We start from the raw sequence: 14082 nt of genomic DNA, 5'->3' as shown, positions 1-14082 counted from the left end.
TGAAGAGCCCCAGAAAAACAACAAGCATCTTTCAGGCTGAACGTCATGGAGCAATTCTTGGCACCAGCTTTGGAAGAAGAGCCCAGTCCACAAGATCCACTGAAAACATACCCTTTAACTAGGGGAACGAAAGCTCTGACAAAATGATAGACACATTTAAAGAAGACCTCTGGGTCAGAAAGACGTGGTTAACACCTCTGGAGAAGTGGGATGAATTCAGAAACTTGTGCACAACCCTCATTATTAAAGCAAGAATGCGAAAATCACAGGAGTTGTCTGAAAGAAATTAGATATCACTTGAGTAGAAGGATGGGCACCTTACTGCTGCTGAAATAATACCAATTGAATCACTTTTTTCAGTCCATCCCTGAGTTCCTTGTTTCTCATGCTATATATGAGAGGGTTCAATGCTGGAGGCAGAACTGAGTACAGAACAGCTACAACCAGATCCAGAGCTGGGGTGGAGATGGAGGGAGGCTTCAGGTAGGCAAACATTGCTGTGCTCACAACCATACAGACCACGGCCAGGTGTGGGAGGCACATGGAAAAGGCTTTGTGCTGGCCCTGCTCTGACGGGATCCTCAGCACAGCTCTGAAGATCTGCACGTAGGACACCACGATGAAAATGAAACACCCAAAAGCTAAACAAAAACTAACCACAAGAAGCCCAACTTCTCTGAGGTAGGAGTGTGAGCAGGAGAGCTTGAGGATCTGGGGGATCTCACAGAACTGCTCCACCACATTGCCTTGGCAGAGTGGAATGGAAAATGTGTTCCCAGTGTGCAGGAGAGCATTGAGGAAACCACTGGCCCAGGCAGCTGCTGCCATTCTGACACAAGCTCTGCTGCCCAGGAGGGTCCCGTAGTGCAGGGGTCTGCAGATGGCAATGTAGCAGTCATAGGCCATGACTGTGAGGAGAGAACACTCTGCTGACATGAGAAAGGCAAACATAAAGACCTGTGCAGCACATCCTGAGTAGGAAATGGCTCTGGTGTCCCACAGGGAATTGGCCATGGCTTTTGGGACAGTGGTGGAGATGAAACCGAGGTCAAGGACGGAAAGGTTGAGGAGGAAGAAGTACATAGGGGTGTGGAGGCGGTGGTCGCAGGCTACGGCTGTGATGATGAGGCCGTTGGCCAGGAGGGCAGCCAGGTAGATGGCCAGGAAGAGTGAGAAGTGCAAGAGCTGCAGCTCCCGCATGTCTGTGAATGGCAGGAGGAGGAAGTCAGCAAGAGAGCTGCTGTTGGGCATTTTGCCCCCAGTCTTTGGGGACTGTCCAAAAAAGAGAAGACATTGAGAAGTTAGGATTAACTTTTCAAGAAAAAAAAAAAAACTCTCTAGTTACTCATTTTTCATACATCCTCCCCCTCTGCACTCTCACACTGCCTGTCTTTACTGAGGGGATCTTTTTCTCAGTCCTTTGCTTGAGTTCTGCTTTGCACTGGCTGAGTGTGCTGTGAGGAGCAGGGACCTCAGCCGCTGGACTCCAGGGGGTCTGTCCTGCTGTGCAGCACTGGGATTCAGGGAACAGAGGTGATGAGCTTGACCATTCACCATTTCTGTCAGGTGAAGTCCACTCAAGACGTCAACGAGCCCTTCAGCATCTTCCCTCCCAAATATAAAGAGGGTGGTTTGAGGAACAGAGTTTCATGGAATTGTTCAATATTTTTTATTTGATTGGAGCTATGCTTGTCACCCCTGGGGAGTGTTCCTCAAAATAGACCTCTTTGGCATTTCTACTGAGTGCAGAGACGAAATCATCCACTGTTGCTGTGTGCAGATTAGGGACATCTCATTTGTCTCTTAGACTATTTCCCAGCTGTTCTATGCTGGAGGATGATCACACTCCTCTACTATATTAACCAGAGATCAGACCTTGCAGAGGGCAGAGGAGTCCCATTTCACAATGCAGATTTTCAATTTCTCACTCTTTCCCCATACACCTAAGAGAGTCTCCTCACTCCCCTTCTTGCCAAGAGCACACAGGGCTCTTTTCAGCTGCCCATAGACAGATTCTCCCCAACACCTCCATACCCTCAGCATCTCTGCAGCTTCCTCACGGGTCTCTCTTAGCAGTGAGGATGGGCTCTCCTTAAGGGAGATACAGCTCATTTCCCAGCCCTGTGCACTGCATTTCATGGAGCTGCACAGGACAGAAGGGGGATAGAAAAGCTCCTTCCCTGCAGACCCCTCTGTTCCACAGCTTGCAACATCAGCGCCTGAACTTCAGCTGAAAAAACCCAACCCCAGAAAGCTGAGAACAGGAACAGGAGCATCCTGGACAGGAGGGGAAACAAGGAGCTAGACCATGACACTGCTACCAAGGCAGGCAAGGAGAGGCACAGAGAGACATCCTGGAGAGCCTTCACCGTACGCAGCTGGGCATGTCACCTCGCAGATGGTGACAGTACAGAGCAGTGACGCTGAGCCCCTTGGCGGGGCAGCAGGAAATGGGCCCATGGCAGGAGAGATGCCCCTGGATATGGATGGAGGTCTGGCTGCAGAGGAGGCAGCTCCTGCCCTGCACTTCCTGCCCCTTCCCTGCCCATCTCTGCTGCCTGGAGCTGTCCCTGCCGGCAGCTCTTCCTCTGTCCCTGTGTCTTGTCCCTGCCATTGCTCACAGATCCCATCACCCTCCATGAGTTCAGCTCTGCCCTACAGAAACCTCCTGGCTCTGTGGCCGCAGGTTGTAATGACTAGGTCACATAAAGTCCTCCGAAGCCACAATGATGATGGTGATGCTATCTGCAATCTAAGGTGGGGATGAAGTGGCTTGCTGAGGTTTCTCACAGACCTGTTAATCCCTCACTGCCTTAATCCCTGCCAGGTGTCTCTCCTCTCATGCAGAGCTTCTCCCTGGAGGCCCATGGGGAGCTCCCCAGGCAGGCTGAGCGCTGCCCCTCGCAGGCTGCAGAGTCACTGCCCCGGGCACACAGCAGGCGCAGGGACACTGCTCTGAAGAACAGACCTGGCTGCACTCCCTGCCTTCACCGCCCGCAACGTCCCTGCGAGAAGGAAGCAGGATGCTCTGTCCCTGTGACAGTGGCAGGGAATGCCTGCCCTGGAGCATCTCCTCAGCCTGCTATGCCCTGAATAATCCAGGAGAGAGACTATTAAAAACCCAGTGCATAATGACATGGACTGAGAGCAGAAGTTCCCTCCAGAAAGCTCAACAGCATTGCCCTGCAGGCAGACACTCACCATGTAAACGGCTGTGAAGATTTTGCCGTGCACTGAGTTCTGCTCTGTTCCCCTTGCTCCAAACCACCGTTCATCCCTCGCTGCCTTCTCTCCTCTGCTGTCCGCAGCAGCAGGCAGTGCCCGCAGCCCTGCTGCTCTTGGCACAGGAGCTGCTCCTGCACTCGGCTGTCTCTGGGCAGTGCTGCCAGGCTGCCACGAGCTGCCTCCGTCCCAGGAGCCTGGCCCCGCTCAGGAGCAGAGGCCCAGCTGAATTCACCAATTTCTCTGTCCCTTGTGCTCCCTCCACTTGGGGAATGTTCCCTCAAGCAAACTAAAATAATCATCTGTTTTCCTTTTCTCGTGAGTGGAGAAAGGTTCCAACATTGCCATTTATTTCATCAGAGGATGAGAAGCTATGAAAGTTGTGAATGTCCCACTCTGGAAGAATGATTTTCATCTCTCAACCAGACAGGGACACCTAGATGGGACAAATCCAACTCACTGAGACGTTGTTCAGATTTTGATTAGGATTAATCAATGTGGGCATTACAGAATTCAGACTCCCAGGCCTGGGTCTGAAGTGATATTCAGATTATTCCTGTAAATTCCACCGACTCCATTGGTGGGATTCCCCTTGCCAAAAACAAAGTGTGCACAACACAGAGGTGTGAATGTGTGCTCTAAGATCCCCCTATAATCATTTTAGATGGAAGAGTCAGCCTCTTACACACAGATATCTGGTGACAGTTGAACAGACAGATGTGGTCCAAGGCAGATGTGCCACACACAGATGTGGTGTCAGTGTCTGCTTGCTCTGATGCAGGAACTGGGGGACCTGCATCATCCCAGAGGATGAGGTGAGGATCAGGTGGGGAATTGTCTTGGCTATCTGAAATGACCTCCTGGTGCCAAACACAACTAGAGCCCCACTCGCTCCAGCTGAGGCATAGGAAGATACCAGTATTAACCAGCAGCTCTTGTAATTCAGTGCAGACACTTGATTTGATGGCGTTGAAAAGTGCTGGAAGAGCCTTGTCAGATGCCTGGGTTGTCCAGCTCAACCATATGTCTCTAGCAGATTGGACCTACAGGGAAACTATCCCCCTTGGAGCGCTTCCTGGGCAAGTGATCCAGGGAATCCTAGGGTTCCGTCCTGAACCCAAACAAATGAAATCTAGCACTGTCTGCAGGGAAAGTCCATCCTGTCTACATCCATGTGTGCTGCATAAATGAGAGGCACATCACACCAAGGTATCTTGAGGTTCTTTGCACTCTCAACCCCTTCTTGCTCTCCTCCCCTCAATTTCTGCTCACTCCATCATATTATATGAACAGGGACTGGGCTGGGACCTCAGTGCAGCTGGATCACAGGCCGTCAAGGTCCATGGACATCGTCAGGGGCACCTTGTCCTTCCTGGAGATTTGTGCAAGAAGTCTGTCATAGGTCCAGTATAGCCACAGAGTCACCTCAGGCAGAACCCCCTTTCCTGCTGTTTCTCAATGGCCCAGCTCTGTGTCTTCCTGGCCTCAGACACTGCTGGATTCACTTTCTTAGTAGGAAGCTGCTTCCACCATTGCATTGTTCCTGCTATATATGACGTCATGGCTCTGCTCTGAACTGGGCCATTGAACACCCAGTGTCTTTGCCTCTTAGTAACAGGTTTCTCTGTGACCATTCTGTTCTCTGTGCCACATCTCAAGCTCTATAGCCCAAATATATGCAAGTGTAGGCAGCCTGAAGTAGAGGCAGGAGCACATGAAGATGTGCAAGCTGTCACAGGCCAGAAATATCATTGGAATGATGATCAATGGAAGATGAGGGAGGATGTCTTTTGTGTGAAGGAGCATATTGGATGTGTGGAGCTCTTCCTTGGAAGAGGCAAGGTTTGAAGTGAGAGCTTCTGGGTGAGCATCTCAGGAGGGAGCTCACCTATTTCTTGGCAGTATAAAAAAAGTCTGTGGATCACTGACCCTGGTTCTTGTTGGGCAGACTTTAATCCCCCTATCATGACCTGGAAAGGCAAGCTGCAGGGTGCAAGCAGTCTTGGAGGCTTCTGGAGGACATCAAGGAGAACTTTTTTGCACAGCTGCCAGATGGGCTGATAAGGATGATGCTTCCTGGTATCTGGACATTTCAAACAGGGACAAACCAATCAGCGATGGGATAGTCAGTGTCTACCTTGCCTCCTGTGACCATGAGAATCTGGAGTGCCTAATACCGAGGGACGTGCAGAAGGACAGTAGCAGAATGGAGACTGAGCTTCAGAAGAGCCGACTTCCTGGCCTGTTCAGGGGAGTGGTGGGGGATTCCGGGGGAGGCAGCTCTCAAGGACATCAGAGCTCAGGAATGCCAGTAGGTCTTTAAGGACAGACCTGCCAAGCATAAGGATGGGCCATTCCAATACCCACTAAAACTATCAGATAGCTCAGGGCACTCAAACCAGCAAATACCCCTTGGGTACACTGGGATCTCCTTACTTAGCTCCAGAGTAATAGGGCAATGTAGAGGAGAAAAAAAGGCAGAGGCATTTAGAAATATTGCCCAGCATCTCATTACAAGGACAAGTGCAGGGTCCTGCACCTGGGGAGGAATAACCCCAAACACCAGTATAGATTAGAGGTTGACCTGCTGGAAGGCAAATCTGCAAAGAGGGATTTGGGAATCCTGGTTGAGAAGTAGTTAACCATGAGTCAGCAATGTGCCCTCGTGGCCAAGAAGGCTAATGGGATACTGGCATCTATCCTATGAGGAAAGACTAAGCGAGCTGGGCCTGTTTAGTCCGGAGAAGAGAAGACCGAGAGGAGACCTGATCAACACATAGAAGTAAGCACCTTAGGGGTAACTGTAGGGAGGATGGGGCCAAACTCTTCTTGGTGGTGGCCACTGACAGGATAAAGGGTGCAAGTTGAAACACAGGAAGTTCCATCTCCATGTGAGGAAGAACTTTACTTTGTGGGCGACAGAGCCCTGGCACAGGCTGCCCAGAGAGGTGGTAGAGTCTCCTTCTCTGGAGATCTTCAAAACCCACCTGGATGCCACCCTGTGCCACATGCCCTAGGTGTCCCAGTTTGAGTAGGGGAGTTGTACTAGATGATCTCTAGAGATCCCTTCCAATGTTAACCACTCTGTGATTCTGTGAACTTGCTGCTGGAGACAGTGCCCATCGTTTCCCTTACCACATCTTCAGAGTGCAATTCAGCCGAGTCTACATTAACCCACCCATCAGAAAGGGAGGGGAATTACTGCAGCACAAAGAGCCTGGGAGTCATAAATTACTAATGCCACTGCTCTTGTTACACCATGCTCACTTAGGCACTGGGTTCATTAGCAGCCTAAAAGATCTTGCTGGACTCCCTGGTCCACTGGTAGCTGGCCGCAAGTCTCTACGCCTCGTCCATGTTCACCAGAGAAGATCATGCTCTCAGCGGCACAAATTCCTGGTGCTGAGTGCTCCATCTCCCTCCTCTTGATTAAGGAGCTGCCTTTCTCCAGGGCTGCAGAGCTCCGCAGGTGTCAGCCCCTCCACGGGGCACCCTCAGCAAACCCTCTCGTCCCCGCCGCTGCTGGGACAGGAGCGGCCTCAGAGCCCGTCCCCAGCCATGGGCCAGCGCTGGCCTCGCAGCTGCTCTGCCAGCAGGGACCTCCCAAGGAACTGCCCAGCCAGGCGCCTCTTGCTGGCCTGCCCGGGACTCAGCAAAGAGCAGAGCTCACGGTCACCCGCACAGACCTGTATGGACCTGCTAATGCCTGGTGCTGTCCAGTCAGGAGCACAGACAATGTGACCCCGCTCCCAAGCAGGAGCAGTGCCATGTGCCTGCTGCTGGCCTCCCAGGTGCTTACAAACATTGACTTGACCATCATCTGACTAGGTGATCTCCAAACGTCCCTTGCAACCAGCGAAAGGTGCCTTCTCTCACTCAAGCCCCCTTGAAGCTTGCTTATGAGCCAGAAATGTCCCCTTGCTGCCAAGAAGGCCAGTGGTATCCTGGGGTGTATTAGGAAGACTGTTGCCAGGAGGACAAGGGAGGTCATCCTGCCTCTCTACTAGGTCCTGGGGAGGCCACCCCTTGAGTCCTGTGTCCAGTGCTGGGCTCCGCAGTACAAGAGGGACATGAAGCGATTGGAGAGAGCCCAGCATAGGTCTACAAAGTTGATCAGGGAGCTGCAGCATCTCTCCTACGAGAAGAAGGTGAGAGAACTGGACCTGTTTTAACCTGGAGAAGAGAAGGCTGAGAGAGGATCTTATCAGGGTGTGCAAATACCTGAAGGGAGGATGCCAAGAGCAGAAGAGGATAGCCCTGAATCTTTTTAGTGGTGACTAGTGATGGCACAAGAGGCAACAGACACAAGTTGAAGCACAGCACATTCTGCCTGAATTTGAGGAAAAGCATCTTGACTGTGAAGGTGACAGAGCACTGGCATGGGTTGCCCAGAAAGGTTGTGGAGACTCCTTCTCTGCAGATATTCCAGACCTGCCTGGACAGGATCCTGTGCATCGTGCTGTAGGTGAAACTGCTTGATCAAGCAGTTTGAACTAGATCATTCCCAAAGCTTCCTTCCAACCTCAGCCACTCTGTGATTCTATAAATGGTCTCCACTGGAATAGATCAGCTTTTTGAGCTGTAGGGATCTGCCTGTCCCTCAGCTTTATTGTGAGTGGTGCTTTACCAGGATAGAAGGCATTCAGGGTCATTAGAGATGACCAAGGAAATTCCTGACCTGGCCTCCCACTGAAGCTCTATCTCCAATGGTTCCATTAGGACCTTTAGGCCAGGAGCTTGCAAGCAGACCATGTGCATGCTTAGCCTGGTAAGGGGAATCCCACCTGCCCTGTATTTCTGGACTCGATGAGTTAGCTGAATCCTTCTCCAAACCTGGCACTTCTGAACAGACATGTGGAGCCCCAGTAAGCCATCTGATTAAGTCATCTGAATTATATATGCACCATGTGTCAACAAGCTCCCTTCTTATCCCTGTCTGGGTGTCCTGCCTAGTTAAGAGATGTGAATCAGGATTTCCCGTGGGACATTTCTAAATTCAGTAGATAATCATAAAGTGATGAAATAAACTGCAATGTTGGAATCTGTATCCCTGTACTCTTCAGAGAAGGAAAACAGGTTACTCTACTTGAGGGAACATATCTCAGAGGGAGGAACCCCAAGGGACAGAGTAATTCATGAATTGAGCTGGGCTGCAGCTCGTGGCAGCCTGTCAGCACTGCCCAGAGACAGTCGAGTGCAGGAGCAGCTCCTGTGCCAAGAGCAGCAGGGCTGCGGGCACTGCCTGCTGCTGCGGACAGCAGAGGAGAGAGGACAGAGAGGTGAAAGGCAGCGTGGAGTGGGAGGACAGAGGAGAGCTCATGGTGGGAGCAATCTGTGACACGGTAAGTCACAGGCTGCAGGGTAATGCTGCTGAGGTTTCTGGAGGGGTCTGCAGCACCCTCCCAGCTGATGACTTTTTTTTTTTTTGAGGACTGTTCTCCCTGCTTCTACTTTGCATACGAGGAGATGCTTCAGAACAGAAATTCCCTGTCCCAGCATCACAAGGTCAGGGCATCATGGCTACTTATTCTGGAGCTGGTGCAGGACAGTGAAGGCAATGTGGGCACACAGGTTCTTCAGAGCACTGTTCTTCAGAGCAGTGTCCATGCGCCCCAGGGTGCTGTGTGCCCGGGGCAGTGATTCTGTGAGGATCAGCACTCAGCCTGCCAGGGCGCTGCAGGGAGAAGCTCTGGGTGGGAGGAGAGATCCCCCCTGGGCAGGTTCATTCTCCTGCTGAGAGGCTGCTGTGTGGGGTCAGGGATGCTCACAGCTCAGCCTCACCCACACAACATATCTGGAAGGGGCTTTTCAAGAGGACACTCTTGGGAAGCTTCTATGAAAGGGAAGGCAATATCCAGAGGATAGGATTTTGTTTTGTATCCTTGACAAGGCAGCAAATGAATGGGACATTTTACATTTAGATGCCTGAAGGAGAGTTCTGCAGTGCTGCTCTGAGGGATCAATAGGTCTGCGAGGACCCCAGAACATTCCTTCAACTGCCTTTTCACCTGTGGGCAGCAGCAATATCCCCTTTGCAGCTCTCCTCATTCTCGTTGTGCTTAGTCTCACTCTGCTCTCAAGGGGAAGGGCTCCAGGGCATTTCTGACCTCCTCTGCAGTCAGATTTCCAGAACAGCAGAGCTGCCTCTCTCCTGCCATGTGCCCATTTCCCATTGCAAGGCACAGGGTCTGAGAACCACTGCCCTGGAAGTCCACACTGTCTGGGAGGTGCAACCTGGGGACGGTGCTGCTCTGTCTCTCTGTCCTCCCTTGACAGCAGTCACAGTGTTTCTCCTCATTTCCCTGCCTCTCCTTTCTGCTCTTGTCCTGGCAGTCAGCTGGGGCTTCAGCTACAAATTCAGATACTCACCCTGAGGTCCTGCCATGGAGGTGTCTGAAGAGGGGCAATGTGCCCAGGGTGCTGGGCAGCGTCATTGGAGGGGCTGCAAAGGGGTTGAATCTCCCTGTAGGAGACCCTCTGACTGTCCGGGCACGTGACTGTCTCTGTTGTCCTGCTGGGGTTGTGAGGTGCCCTCCAGGGCAGGATTCAGTGCACACAGTCTTTGCCATGTCAGGAGCAGAGTCCTCTTCTCTCCATCACATATCCACCTTGAACTTAGAGGGAGAGCAGAGTTAAATGCGTGCGAAGAAGAAATTACTGAGAGTTCAGACGGGGTTGAGAAGGATTTCTATGAAAAATGGAAAGTTTATTTCAGAGAAAATTATTCTAAGCTATTATTGCCTTTTCTTCCCTACACAGTTTTCCTGAGCCCAATAGAACAGATGTCCAACAGCAGCTCCCTCAATGAGTTCCTCCTCCTGCCATTCGCAGACACGCGGGAGCTGCAGCTCTTGCACTTCTCGCTCTTCCTGGCCATCTACCTGGCTGCCCTCCTGGCCAACGGCCTCATCATCACAGCCGTAGCCTGCGACCACCGCCTTCACACCCCCATGTACTTCTTCCTCCTCAACCTCTCCCTCATCGACCTTGGCTGCATCTCCACGACTGTTCCCAAATCCGTGCACAATTCTCTGTGGAACATGAGGGCCATTTCATACTTTGAATGTGCTGGGCAGGTCTTTTTCTTCCTTTTCTTCGTATCAACGGAGTGTTCTCTCCTCACAGTCATGGCCTACGACCGCTACGTTGCCATCTGCAGACCCCTGCACTACGGGACCCTGCTGGGCACCAGAGCTTGTGTCAGAATGGCAGCAGCTGCCTGGGCCAGTGGCTTTCTCTATGCTTTCTTGCACACCGGGAACACATTTTCCCTACCCCGCTGCCAAGGCAATGTGGTGGAGCAGTTCTTCTGTGAGATCCCCCACATCCTCAAGCTCTCCTGCTCAGATTTCTACCTCAGGGAAGCTGGGATTATTGTGGTTAGTATCTGTATAATCTTTGGGTGTTTTATTTTCATTGTGGTGTCCTACGCGCAGATCTTGGCTGCTGTGCTGAGGATACCGTCAAAACAGGGCCGGCACAAAGCCTTTTCCATGTGCCTCCCGCACCTGGCCGTGGTCTCCCTGTTTCTCAGCACAGGTGCATTTGCCTACCTGAAGCCCCCCTCCATCTCCTCCCCAGCTCTGGATCTGGTGCTGGCTGTTCTGTACTCGGTGGTGCCTCCAGCAGTGAACCCCCTCATCTACAGCATGAGGAACAAGGAGCTCAAGGATGCCATTAGGAAAGTGATTTCATGGACCTTTTTAAGCAGTGGTAATTTTTCCACATCTCTCCACAAATTACTCTTTCTGTATCCCGTAACTGGACTGAGCATTGTTTCTTCATGTTATTTTTATTATGACTTTTACTAGTGATAATAATTGTTATCGTGTTCCTACACAACTACTTGTATTCATTCCCCTTTTTACGGTGTCTGCTCTGTCTCACCTAATACCCTAAATTGTGTGGAATGCTGGACAAGGACTGGCTCCCTAACAGTGTCTCTGTAATAAAGTAATTTCTATCAGTACAGTGCGTGAAAGCTGGGCTTTTCCTCCAAAGCTGGTGTCAAAAATAGGCCCAAGGACTTGCACTCCTGAAGGGCCTGCTGCACAGGATTCTCCATGGGTTCAGCAACACAGAGCTCAGAATCATGTAATGATCTTTCAGAGACCAAGGGCTGGTTTGGGAATTCCCCTATCAGAGTCCAAGGATAGTGGAGATGCTGAATGGTCATGGATTTACACATGCACAGCTCTTCTACATATTAAGGCACAGTGTCAGACGGCTGTTCTCATGGAGGGGAAGCTGGAGGTTTCAGGAGAGCACAGAGATCCTCCTGGGACAGCATATGCCTGGGATGGACCGTGAGTAGAGCCTCATAAAGGGAGAGGTCCTCAAAGATGGAGTTTCTTAGAGGTAAAGCATTGGGTATTTGCAGACAAAAGAGGACTCTGCAGTCTCAGGAGAGGCAGTGAGGACTCAACTGTCAGGAAGAAGGGAGAACGAAGAGCCCTCTGGGTCACCATCTATCAAATACCAGGGGCAGGATGTATAGGCACAAGTGGACACAACGAGCACCCTTGGAAATGCTCTGCAGTCCAGGTGCCCTGGACTGTGCAGTCATCTGCAGTCCCCTGGAGGGATTAGACATCGTGATAACCATTTGGTTGGGTCTGACTCCTACCCCCAGTCACAGGGGCAGTGAAATGTCACCCTTAGCCACTTTATTCCCCCCTCTCCCCTCTCCATACCCTTCCCAGCTCTGGATCTCTCTGTACTGGCCATTCGGTACTCAGTGGTACCTCCAGCACTGAACCCCCTTGTCTACAGCATGAGGAACAAGGAGCTCAAGGAGGCACTGAGGAAACTTGCTCAATGGGTACAATGTCAGTGCCAAAAACTGTCCTGTGTGCAGTCACTTGTCATTCCCATGTACTTGGCATGAAACATGTGCTCTTCATTTATTTCTTCATCAATGCGTACTCTTACCTTCCTGATAAAATAATAATAAATAATTATTTAACATACAATACAGCAATACAGCAGGGACAAAAAGTGGACTAGGGAAAATATGGGCCTGCTACTAAATGGGCCAAAAGCCCTGGTGGCCCAACAGCCCTGGTGAGAGAGGACACAGAAAAGGCCACTTTTGACGCAGGCTTTAGTGCTAAGAGTGACCCTCAGGAATCATAGGACGTGGAGACCATGGAGAAATGGAGAGAGGAAGACTTTCTCTTGCTGGAGGAGGATGTGAGTAGGGCTGACTTCAGCAAACTGGACACTCACAAAACCATGGGCTCTGAGGGGACTCTCTTGCACTGTTCAGTGCCCACGTCTGACAGAGCTCCATGAACTGGAAGAAATCGAGTCCCTCCAGTTACACTGCTTGTACCTCTGGCCCTTGGCAAGCGACCTTCACACATCAGAGACTCTCTGAGCAGCACCCGATAGATGCAAAAAGGGGCTCACATTGGAATGCTGCATTTATGACACTGCATCTAGCACTGCATTCATGCCTCCTGATAGATAACTTGCTTCCCTTTACCCCTTCTCTGTTTGTCACACTGCACCATTGCATGTGTCACGATCACATCTCAAAGTGCACAAGTGGCAATTTCTCCTCTGGTGTTATTCCTGTGTTTCACACCTCAGACAACTTCCCCTGCGACCAGAATGGTCAAAGTGACAATTGGAATAGAAGAAGCTGAGTGCAAGGAAGGACCAATTGCCTAAATATGCCATCATATGTCATCATCATTCAGATCCGCAGTCGCTGGGGAGTCCCTGTTGCGGCGAGGATTTGGAGAACCTTCCCAGCAACTGGGAGGTCTTGTGCATCCACCCATGAAGTCTCCAAAATTGCAGAAAGAGTGTCCATCTTTTATAGAGCCAAATCAGTAATTCATGATAACTTGCATTTTGTTTGTGAGCAGTAACATCTGATGTGGCATACCTTCCCTATCATGTGGGATGGAGATCTAGTCAGAGTCCAGGCCTCGGATGGGAGGGTTCCCTTCAAGGTCAAAAACAGCTGCATGAGAGCTTAAAAAAGCTACAGTTTAATAAGCCTCCGTGCAAGCTGGCATGAGCAATTCTACAGGCGAGTGTTGTGTACTGCAAAGGCAGTGACGTATTCATCTCTAAACCCCGACTCGAGCCTGTCGTTCAGGCCCTGGCACTTCAGTTCCTCACGTTCCACTCTGTCGTGACACACCAGGTTATATTCGTCCCCACATTGTGGGTCTGCCAAGAGATTTCCTTGGTAGTGGGAAGCAGCATGAAAAGAGGAAATAGGACCAAAGTACAGTTTGGGAAGCTCACATTGGACAATAGGATGAAGGGTAGAGCAGTGGTGCTACAGGGCACCCAGAGCGAGTCTGTCACCACCCATGGCTTTGTATTTCAAGAAACAGCCACTGAGGATGGAAAAGCTCTCAATGAAGGGAAGGAGAACCTCTTGTGAGAACTTGCTGGGGAAGCAGATTGGGTGTCTATAGTCTGAAGGGACACAGGAGCAGGTCTAGGATGACCCGTGGTAGAGGTGGCCAAGGGCGCTGCCAAGGCCCCAACAGAATTGTGGTCTTTATCCTCTTGCCTATGGCTGTTGTGTCTGTCACCAAGGCCAACCCCGAATCACTAGGGCTTCTTTACCCCCTTTATCCTTCTGGGGACCCTGGGAGGTGTTGTGTGTTTGTCCTGTGCTCAACATTGCACACCCTCACCCAAACACTGATGCCAGGAAGAGACTTGGGCAACACATGGAGTAAAGGATCTCCCTTCCCAGGGTTTCTCCGCCTGTGCTCTGCCATTTTCCTTGATAAAACACATCAAGGGTGTATTCGGCATCAGAGCCACATGAGGTTTCCCTCTACCTAACTATTACCAGTGATCATATTTTTCAGCTTTAATCAGCCCCTG

The 14082-nt window shown here is 51.0% G+C and overlaps 1 protein-coding gene across 1 annotated transcript; it reads right to left on the bottom strand.

Moving 5' to 3' along the window:
• Positions 1-318: 318 nt before the first annotated feature.
• LOC148591961 (olfactory receptor 14C36-like) lies at positions 319-1251 on the bottom strand. The gene has a single exon (XM_088536396.1). It carries the CDS (start codon positions 1249-1251, stop codon positions 319-321), a length of 933 nt encoding a protein of 310 aa, XP_088392522.1.
• Between the last annotated feature and the right edge of the window lie 12831 nt (positions 1252-14082).

This window comes from Tinamus guttatus, unplaced genomic scaffold (genome assembly GCF_059628265.1).
Source record: "Tinamus guttatus ecotype Peru unplaced genomic scaffold, ASM5962826v1 Tinamus_guttatus_pri_ptg000662l, whole genome shotgun sequence".
Classification (NCBI taxonomy): domain Eukaryota; kingdom Metazoa; phylum Chordata; class Aves; order Tinamiformes; family Tinamidae; genus Tinamus; species Tinamus guttatus.
Note: the sequence above shows the minus strand (reverse complement) of the source record. Positions and strands in the feature narration are given on the sequence as shown.

Bases quoted from the DNA above. Each gene is read 5' to 3' on its own strand.
- LOC148591961 (XM_088536396.1), bottom strand. From the start codon at position 1,251: ATGCCCAACAGCAGCTCTCTTGCTGACTTCCTCCTCCTGCCATTCACA.